Raw genomic sequence first — 23,113 nt, forward strand, 5'->3', positions numbered from 1 at the left:
AAAATGAGAAGTTTCAGAAACATCTCTCTCTTTCCAGCAATATTTCCTTTTTGTTTTAAAATTCCAACATGGCTAAAGAAGGACGTAACGTTGAACTTTTAACTTTATTTTTTCTCTACTGGGTACCAAAAGTGACGCTAGGAATGCGAACATTCCACTGCACTGCTGTATCATTGGGCTTCAGCACATGTGACAATAAAACCTAATTCTGCATTATCTGTTCCCCTTAATATCTTGAACATGAGAGGGGGAAGTGGCAGTATTGGCATTGTGGTAATGTTAGTAATCCTGAGGAGAAAGTGAGGACTGCAGATGCTGGAGATCAGAGCTGAAAAATGTGTTGCTGGAAAAGCACAGCAGGTCAGGCAGCATCCATTCCTGAAGAAGAGCTTATGCCCGAAACGTCGATTCTCCTGCTCCTTGGATGCTGCCTAACCTACTGCACTTTTCCAGCAACACATTTTTCAATTAGTAATCCTGAGGCCCAGGTTAAAACTCTGAAGAGTATTAGGGATGGAAACCTGCTGTCTTTATCTGACCTGGCACATATGTACCTCCAGGCCCACAACGATGAGGCTGACTTCAACTGCTCTCTGAAGTGAACCCTCAGCTCAAGGGGCAATTAAGGATGGGCAACATACGCTGGTCCAGGTCAGTGATGGGTGAAAATGAGGACTGCAGATGCTAGAGATTAGATTGGAAAAGCACAGCAGGTCAGGCAGCATCCGAGGAGCAGGAAAATTGACATTTCGGGCAAAACCCTTTCATCAGGAATCATGCCCACATCACATGAAGGAACCGTGGAAACCCTGCAAAAGCTCTCAGCGTGACTGCCAGCAGAACCACATTGCAAGGTTATCTTGCTAGTGTGATCTGCCCCTCAGATTACCCAATGGAGGTCCACCAAGATAAGTAGGAAATCCTTTTACAGGAATTGGGTAGCTCTGGCAAGGCCAATATTTGTTGCCCTCCCAAATCAGAGTGGCTCACCACGCCATTTACCGGCCTACCCATTTGCTGTGGGTCTGAAGTCACATGTAGGCAAAATCAGGGAAGGACAGCAGATTTCTTTCTCTAAAGGGCATTAGTGAACCACATAGATTTTAAACAACAACTGATGATACAGTCATAGAGGTCTGCAGCATGGAAACAGGCCCTTCGGCCCAACTTATCCATGTTGCCCAGGTTTCACAATTAATTAGTTCTATTTGCCTGCGTTTGGTCCATACCCCTCCATACCTTTCCCATCCATGTATCTACCTAAATGTTTCTTAAACAATGATATTGTACTTGTCTCCACCACTACTTCTGGCAGTCTTCTCCAGGCACTCACCACCCTCTGTGCGGTGGTTGTCTTGATGGTCATCATGCTGACCATTACTGAGACTAGCTACATACAATTCCCAGACGCACTCATTGAACTGAAGTTTCACCAGCTGCCAAATATTAACCACCACATTGCTTTGGGACTGGAGTGACACCTAGGTCAGACCAGGTAAGGACAACAGATTTCTGTCCCTAAAGGACATTTGTGAACTATATGATTTTTTTTAATGACCGTTGTCATGGCTCATCATGCCGGATTTTATGAAATGCATTTAAATTTCACCTGCTGCTGTGTTGGGATTATGAATTTACATCCCCAGAATATTAGTCTAGACCTGTGGATTATTAACCCCCTCAAATTAAACTGCATAAATATAGAGGACTAACTGTTACTATCTCTAAGCCATTGGAGTTTTGTGGCCATATCTGAGCACCATGGGTGAGGAAGGATGACAAGCCTTTGAAGGGGGTGCAGAGAGGTACCATTAATGAGGGACTTTGACTATATGGAGAAACACCAAAAGTTGAGTTTTGGCAGGACCCTGAACAATATGGATGTAAAGAGGGATCTTGAGGTTCAAGACCATACCACCCTGAAAGTGGCCACACAGGTATCTTTACCACAGGGTGGTAAAGAAGGCCTTTGACATGCTTGCACTTATTGATCAGAGAATTGAGTACAAGAGTCAGGATGTCATGTTGTACCTTTATAAGACTTCAGCTCAGCCACACTTGCGTTCAATTCTGGTCGCCACATTACAGGAAAGATGCAGAGGCTTTGGGAAAGGTGCAGAAAAGCATGTGGCCTAGATTAGAGGGTATGAGCTATAAGGAGAGGCTAGAAAAACTCAGGTTGTTTTCTCTGGAGCAGCAGCAGCTGAGGGGAGGCTTGATAGAAATCCATAAAATTAAGAGAGGAACAGATAGGGTTGACAGTCAGAATCTTTTTCCTGGAGTTGAAATGTCTAATACCAGGGGGTATGCATTTACGGTGAGAGGGGGAAGGCTCAAAGGAGATGTGAGGGGCAAGTTTTTTTATACAGAGGGAGGTAGGAGTCTGGAACACATTGCGGGATGGCGGTGGAGAAGGATATGATAGGAACATTTATGGGGCTTTTAGATAAGCACATGAACATGCAAGGAATGGAGGGATATGGACCAAGGACAGGCAGAAGGGATTAGTTTCATTTGGCACATGGTTGGGCATGGTGGTGGTGGGGGGGGGTGCATTCCTATGCTTTACTGTTCCACACTTCCTGCAACAGGGGAAACCAACGGGTGATTTAACTGAGGTCTTGAAAATTGTGAGGGCTTTTGATAGAATAACCAAGGAGAGATTGTTTCCACTTGCAAGGGGATCAGTAACCATAGGGACAGAGTTTCCAATCAATGGCAAGTAATCCAGACTCGAGATAAGGCCAATTTCTTTTTTTTTTAAAAGCGGTGAGTGGTTGTGATCTGGAATGCACTGCCTGAAAGGGCGGTGGGTGCAGATTCAATAGGAACTTTCAGAAGGGGAATCAGAGAAATCAATAAAAAAGGAAAATATTACTCTGAGGCTCTGGGAACACAACAAGGGGAGAGAGGGTGACTGATGAGTTCTGAGCTGGCACAAGTTGGCTGGGCTTCCGTTGGCTTCCGTCTATGCTGTGTGACTCAATGGTAGAATTAAAATACCTTTTCCCTGACATGAATTTTCAAGCTAGTATTTCCAAGTTGTTGCTATACGACAGGAAGTACAAAATTAGAGACAATTTCTCATCCAGCAGAAAATCCTTTGTTACCTCTCTGAAATTTTGAAGTGATCACGTCCAGGCTGAAGCTAATGGTGGCCATGAACATACCCAGCAGGAAAAGAAAAATCCAATCCTCTCCGAATTTCAGGATCTGCTTCCGTACTGATAGTATGAACGCTGTAATGGAACAGTACACATCAAAGCCAGGATCAGCTCCCAGACCATTATCAAACTTCAGGGCTCTTGTCAATTGAAATGCTGCATTGAGCAATGCTTGGACCATTCACTGCGGGGCAGTGGGATTGGATTGAGATTGAAGCAGGGCCATGGAGAGAGAGTGGGGCTGTGGAATTGGTTTGGGATTGATACAGGGCTACAGGGAGGGAGCAGGGCAGTGGGATTAGTTTGAGGATTGATACTGGGCTACAGGGAGGGAGCAGGGCAGTGGGGTTAGTTTGGGGGTTGATACAGGGCTATGGGGAGAGACTGGGGCAGTGGCGTTAGTTTGGGGATTGATACAGGACTATGGGGAGAGAGCAGGACAGTGGGGTTAGTTTGGGGATTGATACAGGGCTATGAGGAGAAAATGGGGCAGTTGGATGGGTTTGGGGATTGATACAGGATCATGGGGAGACAGTGGGGAGTAGGATTGGTTTGGGGTTGATACAGGATAATGGGTTTAGTTTGGGGATTGATATGGAGCTATGGGGAGAGAGCAGGACAGTGGGATTAGTTTGGAGATTGATACAGGATCATGGGGAGAGAGTGGGAAGTGGGATTGGTTTGGGGTTGATACAGGGCTACGCGGAGGGAACGGGGCAATGGGATTGGTTTGGGGATAGATACAGGGCTATGGAGAAAGCAGGGCAGTGGGATTGGTTTGGGAATTGATACAGGGCTATGGGGAGAGCACGGGGCAGTGGGATTGATTCTGGATTTTGCAAGTAACGGCGCGAGGATGACTGGCCGAATGGCCACTGTCCATGCTTTGACACCTGACACTGTTCGCCTGACCAATGCCTCACGGTTCAACTTACGTTTCAAGATCTTGAGTATCCTCTGCACCGCCTTTCTGGTCGCGCTCTGCCCCTCATCGGCTGGTAGGTAGCGTTTGTAGGAATCATGGCTCTCCTCAGCGCCCTCCTGCTCCAAATTCTCACCCTCCCTCTCCGTCCCACCGGCCTGGGACTGGCTGTCAGGCTCCACCGTCTCGATCTGCGCCTCATCTTTATCCAGGTCGTTCTTCTCCGAATAGGGAGGCATCCCCAGCATGAAACCTCCGGCCTTGGAGTACACTCCTGACTGTGACTGACCTGGGGCCTGGAATCCTCTGAGTGTCTTTGCAGCAGAAGGGTGTAATGGCTGATCCCTTTTTTTTAATATAACCCGGCCTCGGTAATCAAACTCTAGATCAAACCAGCCCATTCTGACCTCCTTGCCTCACTCGATTGGTTACTTTTTTTTCAAGAAGTTGCTGCAAGGACTCTGTGTCTGTGTGTGTTTTTATCACAAAGAGTCAGTCCGATTACAAAGTGCTTCAGCGCAAAAGTTGGAATGAGTCAGGAGTCACTGCTGAACATTAACCTCGTGCCTGAGCTCTTCTGATTTCTTTCATTTTGCCTGGCCTTATAAAGGGCCCTCCACTGTGATAATCCTACACAGCAGCAGCTGGCATTATGATGGAGAAACAGTTGATCCTCCCCAGAGTTGGTGACGTGGTAATCGATGTCCCTAACCTTCCCCCCACCGTGGTGCCCAGTGACACAGCGCAGGCTTCCCTCTTCTCCCATGTCGCTTGGCCACCTCTATCTGTATGGAATCAAGTAGTCTGTGGTAACGCCACACCTTTCGACGCCACCTGCCCTGCCCCCCAGACTGCACCCTGCTCCTTCTGCGGGTACCACGCGACCAAGGAAGGTCTCGCTGAGGGAGGCCAGTTGTTCACATGCAGCTCAAAGAGGGTTTTTTGTTGGGAGGGGGTGTTGTGTTTAAGGGGGCAAATGTTGGCCTAGGAACCCTGGGTGAAACCCTTCTCTGGAAATGTTCTTACAAATCGACCCGCAATGTGGAGCTTCCTTGATACTACCATGGAGGCTAGGCGGAGGTGGGTACTGCAGATGCTGGAGATTAGAGGCAAGACGAAGGGCTTTTGCCCGAAACGTCGATTTTCCTGCTCCTCAGATGCTGCCTGACCTGCTGTGCTTTTCTAGCACCACTCTACTACTTAGAGACTGTTAGCCTAGAAGCAGAGGGTCACAGTCTAAGGATGAGGGGTGACCTTATAGAGGTTTATAAAATCATGAGAGGAAAAGATAAAGTGAATGGCAGGTGTCTTTCCCTAGGTTGAGGGATTTATGACTAGGGAGCACTTTTTTAAGGTGAGAGTAGGAAGATTTTAAAAAGACATGAGGGACATTTTTCTTTGGAGTGGTTCGCGTCTGGAATGAACTTCCAGAGGGAGTTGTGGATGTGGGTACAGTTACAATGTTTAAAAGATATTTGGATGAGCACATAAGAAATTCTTGGAGGGATAGGGACCAAATACGGACAGGTGGGACTAGCTTAGTTTGGGATTATGGTCAGCGTGGATTGGTTGGACCGAGGGGTCTGTTTCCCTGCTGTATAATACAGGACAGGCCAATTAGGACTGCGACAAGGAGAAATGTCTTCACCCGGAGAGTGGGAAGCCTGTGGAATTCTCTGCCATGGAAAGTAGTTGAGGCCAAAACATTGAATGTTTTCAATAAGGAGTTAGATTCCATTCTTGGGGCTAAACAGATTAAATGGGGGAGAAAGTAGGAGTAGGGGACTGAGTTGGATGATCAGCCATGATCATGTTGAATAGAGAAGCAGGTTCAAAGGACTGAATGGCTTACTCCTGCTCCTATTTTCTATATCTATATGTTTCTTTCTATATGCCTCTTTCTGGAATAGATTTGAACTCACAACAGTCATTGGGTGAGAGATGAGAGAGCTCCACACCAAGGCCAACACAAAACCTCCCAATATTGAAACATGCATTTTTTAAAAGAATTACTGAATCTTCTCAGATGTTCACCAGCAGTCAAGACTTGGTAATAGGTACCAACCATTTGCCTTCCCTTGACTTGGATGTTTTGACTTGACAATCTCCAACCTTCTGGACTCAGCCTTGACTTCAATAATTAAAACTCACACAATAACAGGTTTATTTGGAAGCACTAACGTTTGGAACTCCAGGAGTGGCGCTCCGAAAGCTAGTGCTTCCAAATAAACCTGTTGCTGTGTTTCTGTGGTGTACATCATTGGGACGGCATGGTGGCTCAGTGGTTAGCACTGCTGCCTCACAGCACCAGGGTCCCAGGTTTGATTTCCGCCTTAGGCGACTGTCTGTGTGGAGTTTGTACATTCTCTCCGGGTGCTCCAGTTTCCTCCCACAGTCCAAAGGTGTGCAGGTCAGGTGAATTGGCCATGCCAATTTGCCCGTAGTGTTAGGTGCATAAGTCAGAGGGAAACGGGTCTGGGTGGTTTACTCTTCGGAGGGTCGGTGTGGACTTGTTGGGCCAAATGACCTGATTCCACACTGTAGGGAATCTAATCTAATCGCTATGACTCTATGTTGGTCTGTAACCTAGTGTTGTGTGATTTATAACTTAGTTCACCCCAGTCCAACACCGGCACCTCCAAGTCTTGACTTCAGTACTTTGACATCAAAGCCTCTCCCTCTGTTTGTTTCTTTTTCACTACATCAGGATTGTTTTAAACTATTTTTTCTTGATCCCTTTAGTTCAGGTGGTGTGGTAGCAATGTCACTGGATTAGTAATCCAAGAATAATAGTTGTCAAGGGATACAGGTTCAAACCCTACCGTGACAGTTATTGGAATGAATTAATTAATCTGGGACAGAAAGCTAGCCTCAATGACTATCAATTGCTGTAAAAGCCCACTTGGCTCAATCATGCGCTTTCGGGAGAGAAACCTGCCCTCCTTAAACAGGTTGAGATTTGAAACCGTGAGCCATGAGGTTGACTTTCAACTCCCTCTTAAATGGCCAAGGGAGCCACTTAGCTCAAAGGCAATTTGAGATGGCAACAAATGTTAGCCTTGCCAGCAATACCCAAATCCTGTGAAAGAATTCAGTGAAGAGTTATTGACCTGAAACCGTAATCCTGTTTTTCTCTCGGCAGAGGTTACTTGACCTGTTGAGTGTTTCCAGCGCTCTCTGCTTTAATTCCTAACCTGTCTTCTGACCTAAGATGGTCATATACCCAAATGCACAAAAACATGCCCAACACTTACACAAGCAAACTGACACACACACACATGCATTTCCCATTAGTTGCACTGGTGATCCGGGTCAAAGCCCTGGCTGATTTGCTTTCCCTTTCTCTGGAACCAGGCCAGGCCAGTGTATCCCAGTATCCCTGTATGTTTGAGTTGGGGGTGTGAGGTGAGATAGAGAGAGCGATAGAGAGAGAGAGAGAGAGAGAGAGAGAGAGATGTGGAGCCACAGCAAATAGCTTGATCCTTAAAACAGGGAAACAATTTAGGAACTGGAGAGATTTCTGTGGAGGTTTGACATGGGTGCATTTTGGCCAACAAAGAGCTTACTTAATTCCGAATTTATTACACCTGGGAAAATTGAAAACAAGATTAAGACCCTGCAGAATTTGCGTGAGCAAACTCCAGCCATTTAATCTTCGAATTCCTGGCTGCAACATGCCTGTAAAGTCAGTGTGCTTGTAGTACTGAGCTCCTCTCTACTTGCCTGGGAACTGTGGCTTGCCAGTGCCATTTACCACCTTACTCAAACAGAACTTGTCCTAGCTCTGAGGCTTGGCAACTGAGTGTTCAAGCCACCTGACCAAAGAGGGGATGAGCAGGGCTGGAAATGTAATGCTTGCTGATTGACCATCAGCCATGCCTCAATTTGAGAGTGACACCCACTTGGGCTCTGTTGAGTGTCTTCAAGTGACAGGACAGGCCTGTGAGTCTTTGGGCTGGGGGATCTAGACCGCAGGATTATCTTTACTCCCCTGCTGCCGCTCTGCCTCATCGTTGAAGATTTTCGGACTCAAAGTGTGAAGCAGCTTAATAAACAACTTGGCACCATTTTGAACCATTTGTTGCCAACTGCACCCAGTCATTAATGTCAATGATGTCACACAGGGAGGACAGCCTCAGTGTAATCTATATAGAGTCAAGATTAGAGTGGTGCTGGAAAAGCACAGCAGGTCAGGCAGCATCCGAGGAGCAGGAAAATCGACGTTTCGGGCAAAAGACCTTCACTCAGCCCAAAACATCGATTTTCCTGCTCCTCCGATGCTGCCTGACCTGCTGTGCTTTTCCAGCACCACTCTAATCTTGACTCTAATCTCTAGCATCTGCAGTACCCACTTCTGCCTAGTAGTGGGCGGCATGGTGGCACAGTGGTTAGCACTGCTACCTCACAGTGCCAGAGACCTGGGTTCAATTCCCACCTCAGGCGACTTTCTGTGTGGAGTTTGCACATTCTCCCCGTGTCTGTGCGGGTTTACTCCCACAATCCAAAAATGTGCAGGTTAGGTGAATTGGCTATGCTAAATTGCCCATAGTGTTAGATGTAGAGGAATGGGTCTGGGTGGGTTGTGCTTTGGCGGGTTGGTGTGGACTTGTTGGGCTGAAGGGCCTGTTTCCACACTATAAGTAACCTAATCTAAAAATCTATATAGACCCAACCATTGGCACTATACACTCAGTCATCTAGCTCGGATGGCAGAGAGTAAGGACGTCAGTTGAGGGTCAGTCAATAATGACTGCATTTATGTAGCCTCCTTAATGATGTAACCAACCTTGAGGAGGGTTGCCAAAGCAAAACGAAAACTGTATGAGCCACAGTTTACAACAGATGACCTAACGTCAGATCAGCTTTAAGGAGCATTTTAAAGTAGAACTGAGAGAATGCAGAGAGTTTTCAAGAGGGAATCCCAGAGTTTGAGGCCCCAAGTAGCTGAAGGCAATGGTGGAACAATGGAAATCGAGGGGATGAGGATGTTTGAAAGTTATAAAGTTGACACAATTCAAAGTCCAAGTACAGGAAAAGACGAGGTATAAATAGAGACACCGGAGACCACCAACATGTTAGCAAAAGAGGTAGCCACCCAAGGCAGCTTGTCCATACTGTCTCTTTGGAAGAGCTGTTTAATTCACTATGCTCTTCACCCACGTCCCTGTGAATAGAATCCCTACAGTGTGGAAGCAGGCCATTCGGTCCATCAAGTCCACACTGACCCTCCAAAAAGTATCAGCTTGGCCAATCCACCCTGACCTGCACACCTTTGCACGGTGGGAGGAAACCGGAGCACCCGGAGGAAACCCATACAGACACAAGGAGAACTTGCAAACTCCACACAGACAGTCGCCTGAGGGTGGAATCAAGCCTGGGTCCCTGGTGCTGTGAGGCAGTAGTACTAACCACTGAACCACCGTGTCACAATGCCATATTCAAACTCCCTTTCCAGATTATAGTCCAACAGGTTTAATTGAAAGCACTGTGTTCTCTGGCTGTGATAAAGGAATGGGACTTGCCATGAATTAAGACGGGGCAGCAAAGTTTTAGATGACAGATGACAGAGGGTAGAATTGGGCAGACACACGGCTAACCAAGATGTGAACGAAATGATCACACAGGGGTGATGTTGTGCACGTAGAAATAGGTAGTTTTAATGATGGTGGAAAAGCACAGTAGGTCAGGCAGCATCCAAGGAGCAGGAAAATCGACATTTCTTGCAAAAGCCCTTCATCAGGAATCCAGGCCAGGCAGCATCTGAGGAGCAGGAAAATTGGCGTTTCGGCTTTTGCCCAAAACGCCAATTTTCCTGCTCCACGGATGCTGCCTGGCCTGCTGTGCTTTTCCAGCACCACTCTGATCTCCAGCAGCTACAGTCCTCACTTTCGCCCAGTTTTAATGACGGCATGATTACCAGTTTTGGAAGTTCCAGAGGACCTCTAACATATCTCAGGCTTTTGTCAGAGGGAACTGCACATTTCCACAATGCTTTGTGTGATTTCCCTCTTAAAGGATTTAACCTTAAAGGCTGTGTCTGCTGACACTTATTCACTTACACCTTTGAGAGAGCACTAATCCAGAAAGGTGTATGTATATGATTCCAGCAATGTGACATCCAATGATGTTATACCCAAATGCATTGCATGTGAATGTTCAGTCACACCCCCTTTCTGTCCACCATTTAAATACATGAAATTAGCACACCAGTATGTGGTGTCAATAGACACAGCCAATTTTGAAATTATGGTTCCCTTCATCCCTTTAGAGAAAACATTTCCCCAGTGCATCTACTTTCTCTCAAACCCACACTGTCCTGAACCTTTTAAATTCCATAAGGAATGCAGTTCAACTTTGTGCAGCCTGACTTCGTCAGGCCACAGGGTGAGACAAGTCAGAGTAGGCCCCAATCTCCAAGCATTTGCAGCTTTTAGTTGCTATGGCAACAGAGAGGGCCACTCTAACAGGAATTGCAGTTCCCCTGGCTCTTGGCCTACACCTTCCTCCTCACCCCATCCCACCCACAACAAAGTGGCCGGAATAACACAAGTGTTGACCGAGTTTAAAAGAAAAATTTTCAGCAGTTAATAAATACCAGGGGAGCTGCTTATTAAAGCCATTCAGGAAATGGGGGAGGGAATACCGGGCTCCTCGTGCTTCGCAATACATTCATTCAATGATCACAAATGGAAGCAAATGTTTAAAAGTTCCTTTAATTTCTTTGTATGGCATTTTCTCTGCTTCATTTTCAGCCTTGGCTCTCATCTGTCCTGTTGCCACTGATGCCTTTTTCATTGCTTTCTTAAGCTCCACGTTTCTTGGATGATAGACTGGGTATCCAACAATGGAGAGGCAGTGTCTTTGATTCTCTTCACTCCCACTTCTGCATTCATATTTTTCAAAAACCTCTCCAATATCCTGGTAAAAACTGGAAGGTTATGCTGTACAGGGTGTTAGTGAGGCCACACCTGGAGTACTGTGTGCAGTTTTGGTCTCCTTACTTGAGAAAGGACCTACTGGCTCTGGAGGGGGTGCAAAGGAGGTTCACTTGGTTGATTCTGGAGTTGAGAGGATTGGCTTCTGAGAGATTGAATAGATTGGAACTATAATCATTGGAATTGAGAAGAATGAGGGAGGTTCTTCGAGAAACATTTAAAATTATGAAGGGAATACATGAGATAGAAGCAGGAAGATTGTTTCCACTGGCAGGTGAAACTAGATCTGTGGGGCATAGCCTCAAAATAAGGAGGGGAGCAGATTTAGAACTGATTTGAGGAGGAACGTCTTTACCCAAAGGGTTGTGAATTCCCTATCCAGTGAAGCAGTTGAGGCTACCTCGTTGAATGTTTATAAGGCAGAGGTAGATAGATTTTTGAACAGTAAAGGAATTAAAGGTTATGGTGAGAGGATGGGTAAGTGGAGCTAAGTATACAAAAAGATCAGCCATGATCTTGTTGAATAGCGGAGTAGGCTCGAGGGCCCAGATGACCTACTCCTGCTCCTACTTCCTATGTAATTTTGTGGAAATCCCTGGTTTCTTTAAAAGGTGTCATTAGTAGGTCTCTGGGGGCATTGAGAGTCTTTTGTTTAAACAAGACTTCCTAAAAATCACATGACTGGTGGTCATGATTTGGAGGTGCCGGAGTTGGACTAGGGTGTACAAACTAAAAAATCACACACTTGGTTATAGTCCAACAGTGTGCTTATTTGGAAGCACACTAGCTTTCGGAGCACTGCTCCTTCATCAGGCGGTTGCTGGAGAATAAGGTTGTAAGACACGGAATTTATAATACAAGTTTACAGTGTGATGTAGCTGAAATTATATATTGAAAAAGACCTGAATTGTTTGTTAAGTCTCTCATCTTCTGGAATGACCATGTTGGTTTCAGTTCTTTTATATGTAAATCACAAAACTTTTACATTCTCGAGTGAACTTTAACAACTGGTGTCATGTCGGCCCAGATAATGTATTGAAGGTGTTAGCTCCCTGTGTGAGGCTGTCTCTGCCACAATGGTCAGACTGATTCTAATCTAAAAACCGCATTTACAGAATCTTACATGGATTCACGTAACCAACAGAAACCAGAGAACTGAAACCAACATGGTCATTCTAAAAGATGAGAGACTTAACAAACAATCCAGGTCTTTCTCAATATATAATTTCAGTTACATCACACTGTAAACTTTTTCTATAAATACCGTGTCTTAGAGCTTTTCTCCACAATCACCTGATGAAGCAGCAGTGCTCCGATGACTGGTGGTAACTGCTTGTGTTACCATGGGCCTTTGTTGGAGCTGATCTTCGCACGTTGACTGGGTGGAGAATGCTTTGTTATCTAGTCTTCATCTGGGGGACAAGAAGCCTGCGAGGAAGAGCTACCTGGCTGATCTCTCCCACTTCTGAGAAGAATACCCTCTACACCAGTTCAGGATGAAATCGATTTGTTCTTCTGAAAGAGTCATTGAACGAAGCTTGTATTTCCTGAGCAAGACACATCTTAGACAACAGGGTGATTACTGACTTGACCCCATGTGCCAAGACAACAGACTGCATAATAATCCACGCTTTATCCTTTTGTCTCAAGGGTAACCTATTAGTTAATGTGTTGTTTTGTCAGAAAGCCAACCTTAGCAGAGAAATTTGTTTTTTTTTTGGCTCTTTCATATTACCAAGTGCGTTTGTTAACTAATTCCTGCATTTTCATCAAATACATTTTGCTTTGATAATAAACCTATAATTACATTTGTTAAGTAACTTCGATGACAGATCTTGTTGTTTGAAACCTGATATAGACAAGGTATTTAATTGGTCACCGTGGTAACTGGAAAAACCAGTATGGCACGATAGCAATACTGAATACCTCCAGTCTCGGTCAACTTGGTCAAAACCACTGTGCACGATGGCACAGTGGTTAGCACTGCTGCCTCACAGTGCCAGAGACCCGGGTTCAATTCCTGCCTTGGGCAACTGCCTGTATGGAGTTTGCACATTCTCCCCGTGTCTGCGTGGGTTTCCTCCCACAGTCCAAAGATGTGCAGGTTAGGTGAATTGGCCATGCTAAACTGCCCCTAGTGTTAAGTGTAGGGGAATGGGTCTGGTTGGGTTGCTCTTCGGATGGTTGATGTGGACTTGTTGGGCCGAAGGGCCTGTTTCCACACTGTAAGTAATCTAATCTAAACCTCCTTCTCACTTCCTACTGTGGGAAACACGACAGAATCTCTGCAATGCAGAAAGAGACTATTCAGCCATCAAGTCCACACCAACCCTCTGAAGAACATCCCCTCCAGACCTACGCTACTACCTTCTCCCTGTAACCCCATATTTCCCATGGCCAATCCACCTAACCTGCACATCTTTGGACTGCGGGAGGAAACCAAGGCACCCAGAGGAAACCCATATAGACACGGGGAGAATATGTAAACTCCACGCTGACAGTCATCCAAGGGTGAGATTGAACCCAGGTCCCTGGCGTTGTGAAGCAGCAGTGCTAACCACTAAGCACCCAAAGCTTTTGTAGCTACCTTTTTGTGATTTACGAGTGACATGGTGACTCAGTGATTAGCACTGCTGCCTCACGGTGTCAGGGACTTGGGTTCGATTCCACCCTCAGGTGTCTGCGTGGTGCTTGCACATTTTCTTGTGTCTACATCGTGTTACGACACAACTGTAAACCCTTCTGCTAATTAAACCAAACACACATTACGGGCAGCACGGTGCCTCAGTGATTAGCACTGCTGCTTCACAGCACCAGGGACCCGGGTTCGAGCCCTACTTCAGGCAACTGTCTGTGTGGAGTTTGCACATTCTCCTAGTGTCTGCGTAAGTTTCCTCCGGGTGCTCCGGTTTCCTCCCACAGTCCAAAGATGTGCAGGGCAGGTGACTTGACCATGGGAAATTGCCCATAGTGTTACATCCGTTAGTCGGGGTAAATAGAGGATAGGGGAATGGGTCTGGGTGGTTACTCTTCAGAGGGCCGGTGTGGATCTGTTGGGCCAAACGGCCTGTTTACATACTGTAGGGAATGTAATGTAATCTAACCACACAGAAAAGCTCATTTTGCCTTGTAATCTGTTAAAGTAGGAGTGACAGAGAACTACCTAAATTCCACTATTTAAAGAAAAAATAACAATTTTATTCTTTAACTCTAAAAGTGAACATTAAACAATAACCATTTACAACTCTGTGCCTCCTTTTTCTTGTTATCTACCTCCCACCCTTTAACAATATACTGATCCAATAAAAGCCCCTATTAAATTTACAGTGACTCAATTTTCAAAACCAGACAGGGTTTCCGGTGTCGGTCTTCCTGTTTGTAGATCTTCCTGGGTCGTCTTTGGTCTTCTGCTGCAAAGATGTTTCATATGAAAAGGGTACCTTTAACAGAGAGTGTGGTGAATCGCAGTCTTTCAATGGCAGTTGGTCCTCTTTCTGGCTAACTGTCCAAAATGTCTGCTTTAAAAAACCCCAAACATTGATTTTCTCATTGGTTCAATGTTGTCAAAACACTAAAATTCAAATTAGATTAGGTTTTAGTATCTTGGGGCATAATTTAAGCTGATTGGTTAAATTTGAACTGCTGTGAAAACAACCGGTATCTAGATTATAGCCAAAATGTTACATCTTTCAATTTTCCAGCACACTCTGTGACATGACAGGTGCTTGCCAGCTTTGACTCTCTCTTAAAAGTAAAGTACATACCTTCAACCTTCATAACAATGGGTTTCCTCCCATAGTCCAAAGACGCACAAGTGGATTGGCCATGCTAAAGTGCCCAGAGTATCCAGGGCTGTGCAGGTTGGGTGTATTAGCCATTAGAAATGCAGGGATACAGGGATGAGGTAGGATGCTCTTCGGAGGTTCAGTGCAGATTCAGTGGGCTGAATGGCCTGCTTCCACAATCTCGAGATTCTATGATCTGAGTTCAGTGGGCAATATTGAAGGCAAATTGACTACTGGCCTTTTTTTTTCAAAAGAGAAATGGAATATGAAAATGGGCAAGTCATACCAAAATGATATAAGGCACTAATCAGATCAATGCTGAAATGCTGCTACTAAACAGTTTTGGTCCCCTTATCTAAGGAAAAATATACTGGCATTGGAGGCAATCCAGACAAGGTTCAGTGGGTTGATGTCAGTATGGAGGAATTTTCTTTTGAGGAGATGTTAAGCAGAATGGACCTGTATTCAGGAGATAGAACTGCAGATGCTGGAGATTCAGAGTGGATAAAGAGTGGAACTGGCAAAAGCACAGCAGGTTAAGCAACATCTAAGGAGCGGGGGAATCGAAGGAACCTTTCGTCAGGAGTTGCACTCATTGGAGTTTACAAGAATGAGGGGTGACCTTACTGAAACATTTAAGATTCTTATGGGACTTGACGGGCTAGATGTGAAGAGGTTGTTTCCCCTTGTGGGAGAGTCTAGGACCAGACGTAACCTCACTATGAGGGTTTGTACTTTAAGTCAGAGGAGGAATTTCTCCTCTTTGAGGGCAGTCAATCTGTGAAATTCTTTCTGACAAGGCAAGGTCATCAAGGCTGCGATAGACAGATTTTTTAATGAAGAAGGGGATTAAAGGTCATGGGGAAAAGGCAGGAAAGCAGAGTTGAGGATGATCATATTCGGAGAGCATACTTGATCGGTTGAATGGCTTACTTCTGTTCCTGTGTCTTATGGCCTTATCTGCTGAGGAGACCTAGTGAATGTCTCTGCAGTTCATCCACAATTTTGTTTCCAAGTGACGAATTATGATCCTGTCAGAAGCAGGAAGGTCATTTCCAGCAATATCTCCAACCAGTATTAACAAACCAACTCAATTCCTAGGTGACATTGCAATTACAGAATAAACAAGGCTCTGAGTCAAGGCTGCACCAAGCAGTTGGTGCTGGTATTGAACCAAGACTAACTGATCCTCAGCTGACGCTCTGCACGCACAGGGGATCTTGCAGCAAATGTGTTCCCTGGTAGCTGCTGCCTTGTCCTTCTAGCGGGGTGTAGAGGTCACACTGCATTTTGTAGATAATACACATTGCTGCTGTGTGCATTAGTGGTGGAAGGAGTGAACATGTGAATGTTTAAGGTGGTGGATGGGGTGCAAATCAAGCAGGCCACTTATCCAATGTGGTGTCAAGCTTCTTGAATGTCGTTGGAGCTGCATTCATCCAGGTCAGTGGGGAGTATCCCATCACACTTCTGACTTGTGCCTTACAGACAGTGCATGGGCTTTGGGAAGCCAGGAGGTGAGTCACTCTTTAAAATTTGCAACACTGGCAGACAAGGTGGTTAAGAAGGAGTTTAGCACGCTTGCCTTCGTTGCTCAGACCTTTGAGTACAGGATTTGGGACGTCATGTTGAGTTTGTACAGGACATTGGTGAGGCCTCTTCTGGAGCACTGTGTCCAGTTCCGGTCGCCCTGTTATAGGAAGGATATCATTAAATTGGAGAGGGTTTGGAAAAGATTTACCAGGATGTTGCCAGGAATGGAGGGTTTGAGTTATTAAAAATAGGGTGGGACATTTTTCACTGGAGCGCAAGAGGCTGAGGGATGCGCTGATAGAGGTTTATACAATCATTAGGAGCATAGAAAAGGTGAACAGCAAGGAACTCTCATTTTGGTTGGGTGTAGCTCTAAACTAGGAGGCATATTTTTAAAGTGAAATAAGAAAGATTTAAAAAGGACTTTTTACACAGAGAATTCACACAGTTACTGCGTAGAATGACATGCACATAAGGACCTTCTTATGCACCCTAGAAAACACTCCAGCTGGGTGCATATCGACCTGGTACGGCAATGCTCTGCCCAGGATCGTAAGAAACAACAGAAAGTGGTGTGCACAGCCCAGACCATTACAGGAGCCAACCTCCCATCCATGGACTTCATTTACACTTCTTGTTGCTGTGGAAAGGCTGCCAGCATTATCAAAGACCCCTCTCAACTGATAAGATTCTCTTCCAACCTCTTCAGTCAGGCAGAAGCTTGAACACATGCACTAACAAGTTCAAGACAGGATTGAATAGTTATATAAATTGCCTCAACTGTAGTTATTGGAGATATAGAACAATGAGAGCCACAAATGTCCAAACTTGCTTTATATTCAGAGCACCAAGGAGAGATATACAGCATCACAAGCATATAACATCCTAAAGTGCTTGATAGCTAATTAACCTTGTTTGCAATTTATGACACATAAGTGGTGCACAGCAAGCTCCCACAGACAGCAATATGATGATGACAGGATTGTCTGTTTCAGTGATATTGAGTGGTAATTGTTAACTCGGAGACACCAATGGGCTACTCCCCCCCCCACCACTCCTGTTCAAATAAAATCCCTGGGACCTTTAACATCAGCTCAAATGGGCAGCAGGGGGCCTCTGTTTCACACCTATACAAGTGTGGCTCACCCACAGTACCACAATAGGGTGCCAATTTTGCTCTGGAGTGAGTCTGGGATAAATGTTCAAACTTGGCACAGAGGATCCAACGGAAGTATAGAAATGAACCACTGACAGGTACAGGAAAGGCTGCACCAAGCACTGGCTCAGCCTGAGAGTCGAGAAGTAACACACGAGTAAATGGGAGATATCAGGAGCAACTGTCCACTGGTCCAATAAATAAGAGTTTAAAATAAATACTTGTGATTACAAGGTTCATAAACACCCTTTGGTGTAACAGCTTCTCCTGCTTCCATGGTGAGGTTATGGTCATAATACCTTGTACACATAATTCAAACAGAATCACAAATGTACTGAATTCATAACTTGAATCGATTTCACTTCAAATAAAAATTATTTTATCCGAAAACATTGCAAATGAAAAAAGCAGTCCTTTACTTAGCATCCAGGATATATTTTGATGGTGTTGAATGCACGAATGAGTTTCTCCAGAGATACATGTCACAATCCTCCCACTACTGTAAACACTGAGAGCCACCACTTGCTACTGAGGGAGTGTGTGGAAGACTTTGATGTGAATGGCGGAGTTGTTTCTGGTGCGGGTGAGGGGCTCGCCCTCGTCCAGTTCTGGCTCCAGGTCGTCCACAAGCTCGACAGTCGAGGTGTTGGCGGCGATCTGCAGACTCCCAAAGCTGCCCCCCTGGAGCTGCAGAGCGATGTTGATGGCGCGGTTGATGGCCAGCCCCAGGCCATGAATGCAGATCTCGCTAAAGCATCCGCTGTCCAGCATCTTCTGGCAGCGAGCCAGCTGCGCCTTGAAATCCGTCTTCATGTTGACGTAGATGTCGTTCTTGCGTTTCGGAAGTTTGCGCGGCAGCCTCTTGCGCAGTGTGTACTCCACCTGGTCCATGTCCATTGCCCCCTCCGACGCTGGTGCTGTGGGCTGGTTTTCAGCCATACTCACTGGAAGGATGTAAAGGTAGGAAGAGGAGAGACTGAGTGACATTGTGTGAAGTGAGGAGATGGTGGTGTGGTGATAATGTTGCTGGACTAGCCATCCCAGATCCCAAGGTAATGCCCAGGGATGTGCGACATATCACACCATTGGCATCTAATGCAATTTAAATTCAAGTTAATAAATCTGGAATATAAAGCTATGCTCAGTGATGGTGAGCATGTGAATGCTCATCAATTGTCAGAAAAATGTCAGAAAAAGACACGAGGAGCAAATTTTCTTTTTACACAGACTAGTTCGTATATGGAATGAATTTGCAGAGGAAGTGGTGGATTTGGGTACAGTTACAATGTTTAAAAGACATTTAGATAAGTACATGAATAAGAAATGTTTGGAGGGATATGGGTCAAGCGCAGGTAGATAGAATTAGCTTAATTTGGGATTATGGTCAGCATGGACTGGTTGGACCAAAGGATCAGTTTCAGTGCTGCGTCACTCTGATTCACTGATACTAATTGCCTTTAGTGAAGGAAATCTGAAACGGTTACCCAGTCTGACTTACTCTAGACCTATGCAATGACTCTTAATTGTCCTCTGAAATGGCCAAGCAATAAATACTGGGCCTTGCCAGCAATGCTCATGAAAGAATTAAGAAAAGTAAAACTGACAGTGGTATTTAAGAACATCCTGAGAGTGTGCTGAACCAAGGAATAATTTAATGAAGGTAGGCGAAGATGCTCTTGTGTCATTGAGTAAAAATGCCAAAATCTGATTTTCACTTAACTGTAATCCCTACAGTGTGGAAACAGGCCATTTGGCCCAAAAGGTTTGCACTGATCGTTCGAAGAGTATCCCACCCAGACCCATTCCCCTATACTTATTACTCTACATTTCCCCTAACTAATGCAGCTAGCCTACACATCCCTGAACACTATGGGCAATTTAGCACGGCCAATTCACCTAACCTATATGCCTTTGGACTGTGGGAGGAAACCAGAGCACCCACAGTAAACCCACGCAGACACAGGGAGAATGTGCAAACTCCACACAGACAGTTGCCCGAGGCTGTAACTGAACCCAGGTCCCTGGTGCTGTGAGGCAGCAGTGCTAACCACTGATATTTGGTTCTCTTGTTTCCGTTAGGCGAGGAGACTAGGACCCGTGGACACAGCCTTAGAATTAGAGGGGGTAAATTCATAACAGAAATGCGGAGACATTTCTTCAGCCAGAGAGTGGTGGGCCTGTGGAAGTCATTGCCGTGGAGTGCAGTGGAGGCCGGGACGCTAAATGTCTTCAAGGCAGAAATTGATAAATTCTTGATGTCACAAGGAAGTAAGGGCTACGGGGAGAATGCGGGTAAGTGGAGTTGAAATGCCCATCAGCCATTGATGGCTCCTGGGGCCGAACAGCCAGCCCTCAGCACCCAGGAATGGTGATGGCTCCTGGGGCCGAACAGCCAGCCCTCAGCACCCAGGAATGGTGATGGCTCCTGGGGCCGAACAGCCAGCCCTCAGCACCCAGGAATGGTGATGGCTCCTGGGGCCGAACAGCCAGCCCTCAGCACCCAGGAATGGTGATGGCTCCTGGGGCCGAACAGCCAGCTTACTTCTGCTCCTATGTCTTATGGCTCCTGGGGCCGAACAGCCAGCCCTCAGCACCCAGGAATGGTGATGGCTCCTGGGGCCGAACAGCCAGCCCTCAGCACCCAGGAATGGTGATGGCTCCTGGGGCCCAACAGCCAGCCCTCAGCACCCAGGAATGGTGATGGCTCCTGGGGCCCAACAGCCAGCCCTCAGCACCCAGGAATGGTGATGGCTCCTGGGGCCCAACAGCCAGCCCTCAGCACCCAGGAATGGTGATGGCTCCTGGGGCCCAACAGCCAGCCCTCAGCACCCAGGAATGGTGATGGCTCCTGGGGCCCAACAGCCAGCCATCAGCACCCAGGAATGGTGATGGCTCCTGGGGCCCAACAGCCAGCCCCCAGCACCCAGGAATGGTGATGGCTCCTGGGGCCGAACAGCCAGCCATCAGCACCCAGGAATGGTGATGGCTCGTAGAGTTGAACAGCCAACCCTCATCACCCAGGAATGGTGATGGCTCCTGGGGCCGAACAGCCAGCCCTCAGCACCCAGGAATGGTGATGGCTCGTAGAGTTGAACAGCCGCACTCACCACGTCGGAACCGCGAAGCCTCCTCGAGTCGAACAGCTGACACCCACCAGCGGGTAATAGTGGGGTCTTCTAGTCCGCTGCCAAGGCCGGGGCCGGGAAGGTGGTGGGGAAGGTCTCTGGGCCTAGGCGCCGCCGGTGAAACACAAACCGGGAGCTGGAGCTGGAGCTGGAGCTCGATCCCCGTCACAACCTCCGACCCGCCGCTCGCAAACACACATGCGCGTGAGGGACCTCAACAACATGGCGGCAGCCCGGGCCCGCACTCAACATCCTGAGTCAACGAGTGTCAGGTACGATGCAAGAGTGCACCACACTGCCCACCGAAGCAGACCTCCCGGACAGCACCCCACCAATCAGACGGCTTTACAACAACAAAAACTTGTGTTTCCCAAGAGCCTTTACTGCAGTAATACGTCCAGAGACTAAATATGAAGCAAAATGCAAATACAGGATGACTGATGTCCTGTTATACACATGAGTCTTCCCCATACCAGCTCTTCATATATTTTAACAAATCTCTTGACAAAGTCTAGGTCTTTCCTTCGTCAGTTGGTGTCTACTTTCACCTCCATTGCATTATCACACACTCCTCTCACTGCTCTGTAAAACCATTGTAATCCTGCTTCAAATTCTCCATACGCTCCTTATCAACCAAACTCCATTCTCTCACTTCTCCAAATTACTACAGCCATCTTTACTGGCCCTCATTCACTTCCCCTTCTGCCAGTATTCTTTTTCTTAAGTTTACTTATGCATGGGACATTGGCATCACAGGCACTTTGTGTGCATAGATAATTGCCCCTTGAGAGGGTGCTGGCAATGTTAGTGAGGGAGTTCTAGGATTTGACCCAATGAGCAACGTGGAGCGAAGGATGCGAGCATAGGAGGTACAGTTAGTAAGTTTGCAGATGACACCAAAATTGGAGGTGTAGTGGACAGCGAAGAGGGTTACCACAGATTACAACAGGATCTGGACCAGATGGGCCAATGGGCTGAGAAGTGGCAGATGGATAAATGTGAGGTGCTGCACTTTGGGAAAGCAAATCTTAGCAGGACTTATACACTTAATGGTAAGGTCCTAGGGAGTGTTGCTGAACAAAGAGACCTTGGAGTGCAGATTCATAGCTCCTTGAAAGTGGAGTCGCAGACAGATAGGATAGTGAAGAAGGCGTTTGGTATGCTTTCCTTTATTGGTCAGAGTATTGAGTACAGGAGTTGGGAGGTCATGATGCAGCTGTACAGGACGTTGGTTAGGCCACTTTTGGAATATTGCGTGCAGTTCCGGTCTCCTTGCTATTTGAAAGATGTTGTGAAACTTGAAAGGGTTCAGAAAAGATTTACAAGGATGTTGCCAGGGTTGGAGGATCTGAGCTACAGGGAGAGGCTGAACAGGCTGGAGCTGTTTTCCTTGGAGCGTCGGAGGCTGAGGGGTGACCTAGAGGTTTACAAAATAATGAGGGGCATGGATAGGATAAATAGGCAAAGTCTTTTCCCTGGGGTCGGGGAGTCCAGAACTAGAGGGCATAGGTTTAGGGTGAGAGGGGAAAGATAGAGTCCTAATGGGCAACTTTTTCACACAAAGGGTGGTACGTGTATGGAATGAGCTTCCAGAGGAAGTGGTAGAGGCTGGTACAATTACAACGTTTAAGAGGCATTTGGATGGGTATATGAATAGGAAGGGTTTGGAGGGATATGGACGGGGTGCTGGCAAGTGGGACTAGACTGGGTTGGGATATCTGGTCGGCATGGATGGGTTGGACCGAACGGTCTGTTTCCATGCTGTACATCTCTATGACCCTATGCTGACAATACCAATGTGGTCACTGTTTGGCATGTCCACAAAAATTCTGCAATGTCGTTGCGAATGTGCAAACTCTCACATGCATTGTGTTGGCAACAAATCTGTCCTTGGGATGAATTGGATATCTTTTTCAAAATGCCAGCACAAACCCGATGGGAAGAATGGCCTGAACTGCTTTTGTTGCATCAAGATCCAAATAAGAATGAATCTGTTGTATCTTCAAAAGAATATCTATGAGGTTCTGACACCTGATGAAGGAGCGTCGCTCCGAAAGCTAGTGTGCTTCCAATTAAATCTGTTGGACTATAACCTGGTGTTGTGTGATTTTTAACTTTGTACACCCCAGTCCAACACCGGCATCTCCGAATCTAAACTAGTATCACCCACCTGCACTTAGCTCATATCCCTCCAACCTCCCTCCAAACCTTTCCTATTCATAATGATCTAAGTGTATTTTAAACATTGTAACTGTACCTGCATCCATACTTCCTCAGGAAGTTCATTCCACACTTGAACCACCCTCTGTGTGAAAAATTTGCCCCTCACGTCCCTCATACCCCTCTCTCCTGTCATCTTAAAAATATGCTCACTAGTCTTGAAATTCCCCGTCCTAAAGAAAACACACTCACCGTTAACCCTATCTATATTTCCTCATGATTTTAAGAAAACCTATTAAAAGCTGCAGCTCTATGAGGCATCTCCCACTTTCT

General features: G+C 46.3%; 2 protein-coding genes across 3 annotated transcripts in view; both read right to left on the minus strand.

Moving 5' to 3' along the window:
• LOC122544340 (chloride channel protein ClC-Kb-like) overlaps positions 1-4,605 on the minus strand; it is a 71,459-nt gene extending 66,854 nt beyond the window's left edge. For both annotated transcript variants that reach the window (XM_043683535.1, XM_043683534.1), the window contains exons 1-2: positions 4,100-4,605; positions 3,111-3,239 (exon numbers count right to left, since the gene is read on the minus strand). In XM_043683535.1, the coding sequence (XP_043539470.1) occupies positions 3,111-3,239; positions 4,100-4,487 (517 nt within the window). In that variant the 5' untranslated portion in view covers positions 4,488-4,605. The remainder of the gene's footprint in view (positions 1-3,110; positions 3,240-4,099) is intronic.
• A 12,550-nt stretch (positions 4,606-17,155) lies between these two features.
• Positions 17,156-20,893, minus strand: pop7 (POP7 homolog, ribonuclease P/MRP subunit). The gene is made up of 2 exons (XM_043683680.1): positions 20,603-20,893; positions 17,156-18,439 (listed from the first exon to the last, which is right to left on the minus strand). Exon 2 carries the CDS (start codon positions 18,432-18,434, stop codon positions 18,021-18,023), a length of 414 nt encoding a protein of 137 aa, XP_043539615.1. The 5' UTR covers positions 18,435-18,439; positions 20,603-20,893; the 3' UTR covers positions 17,156-18,020.
• Between the last annotated feature and the right edge of the window lie 2,220 nt (positions 20,894-23,113).

This window comes from Chiloscyllium plagiosum, chromosome 48 (genome assembly GCF_004010195.1).
Source record: "Chiloscyllium plagiosum isolate BGI_BamShark_2017 chromosome 48, ASM401019v2, whole genome shotgun sequence".
In the NCBI taxonomy this organism is placed as follows: Eukaryota; Metazoa; Chordata; class Chondrichthyes; order Orectolobiformes; family Hemiscylliidae; genus Chiloscyllium; species Chiloscyllium plagiosum.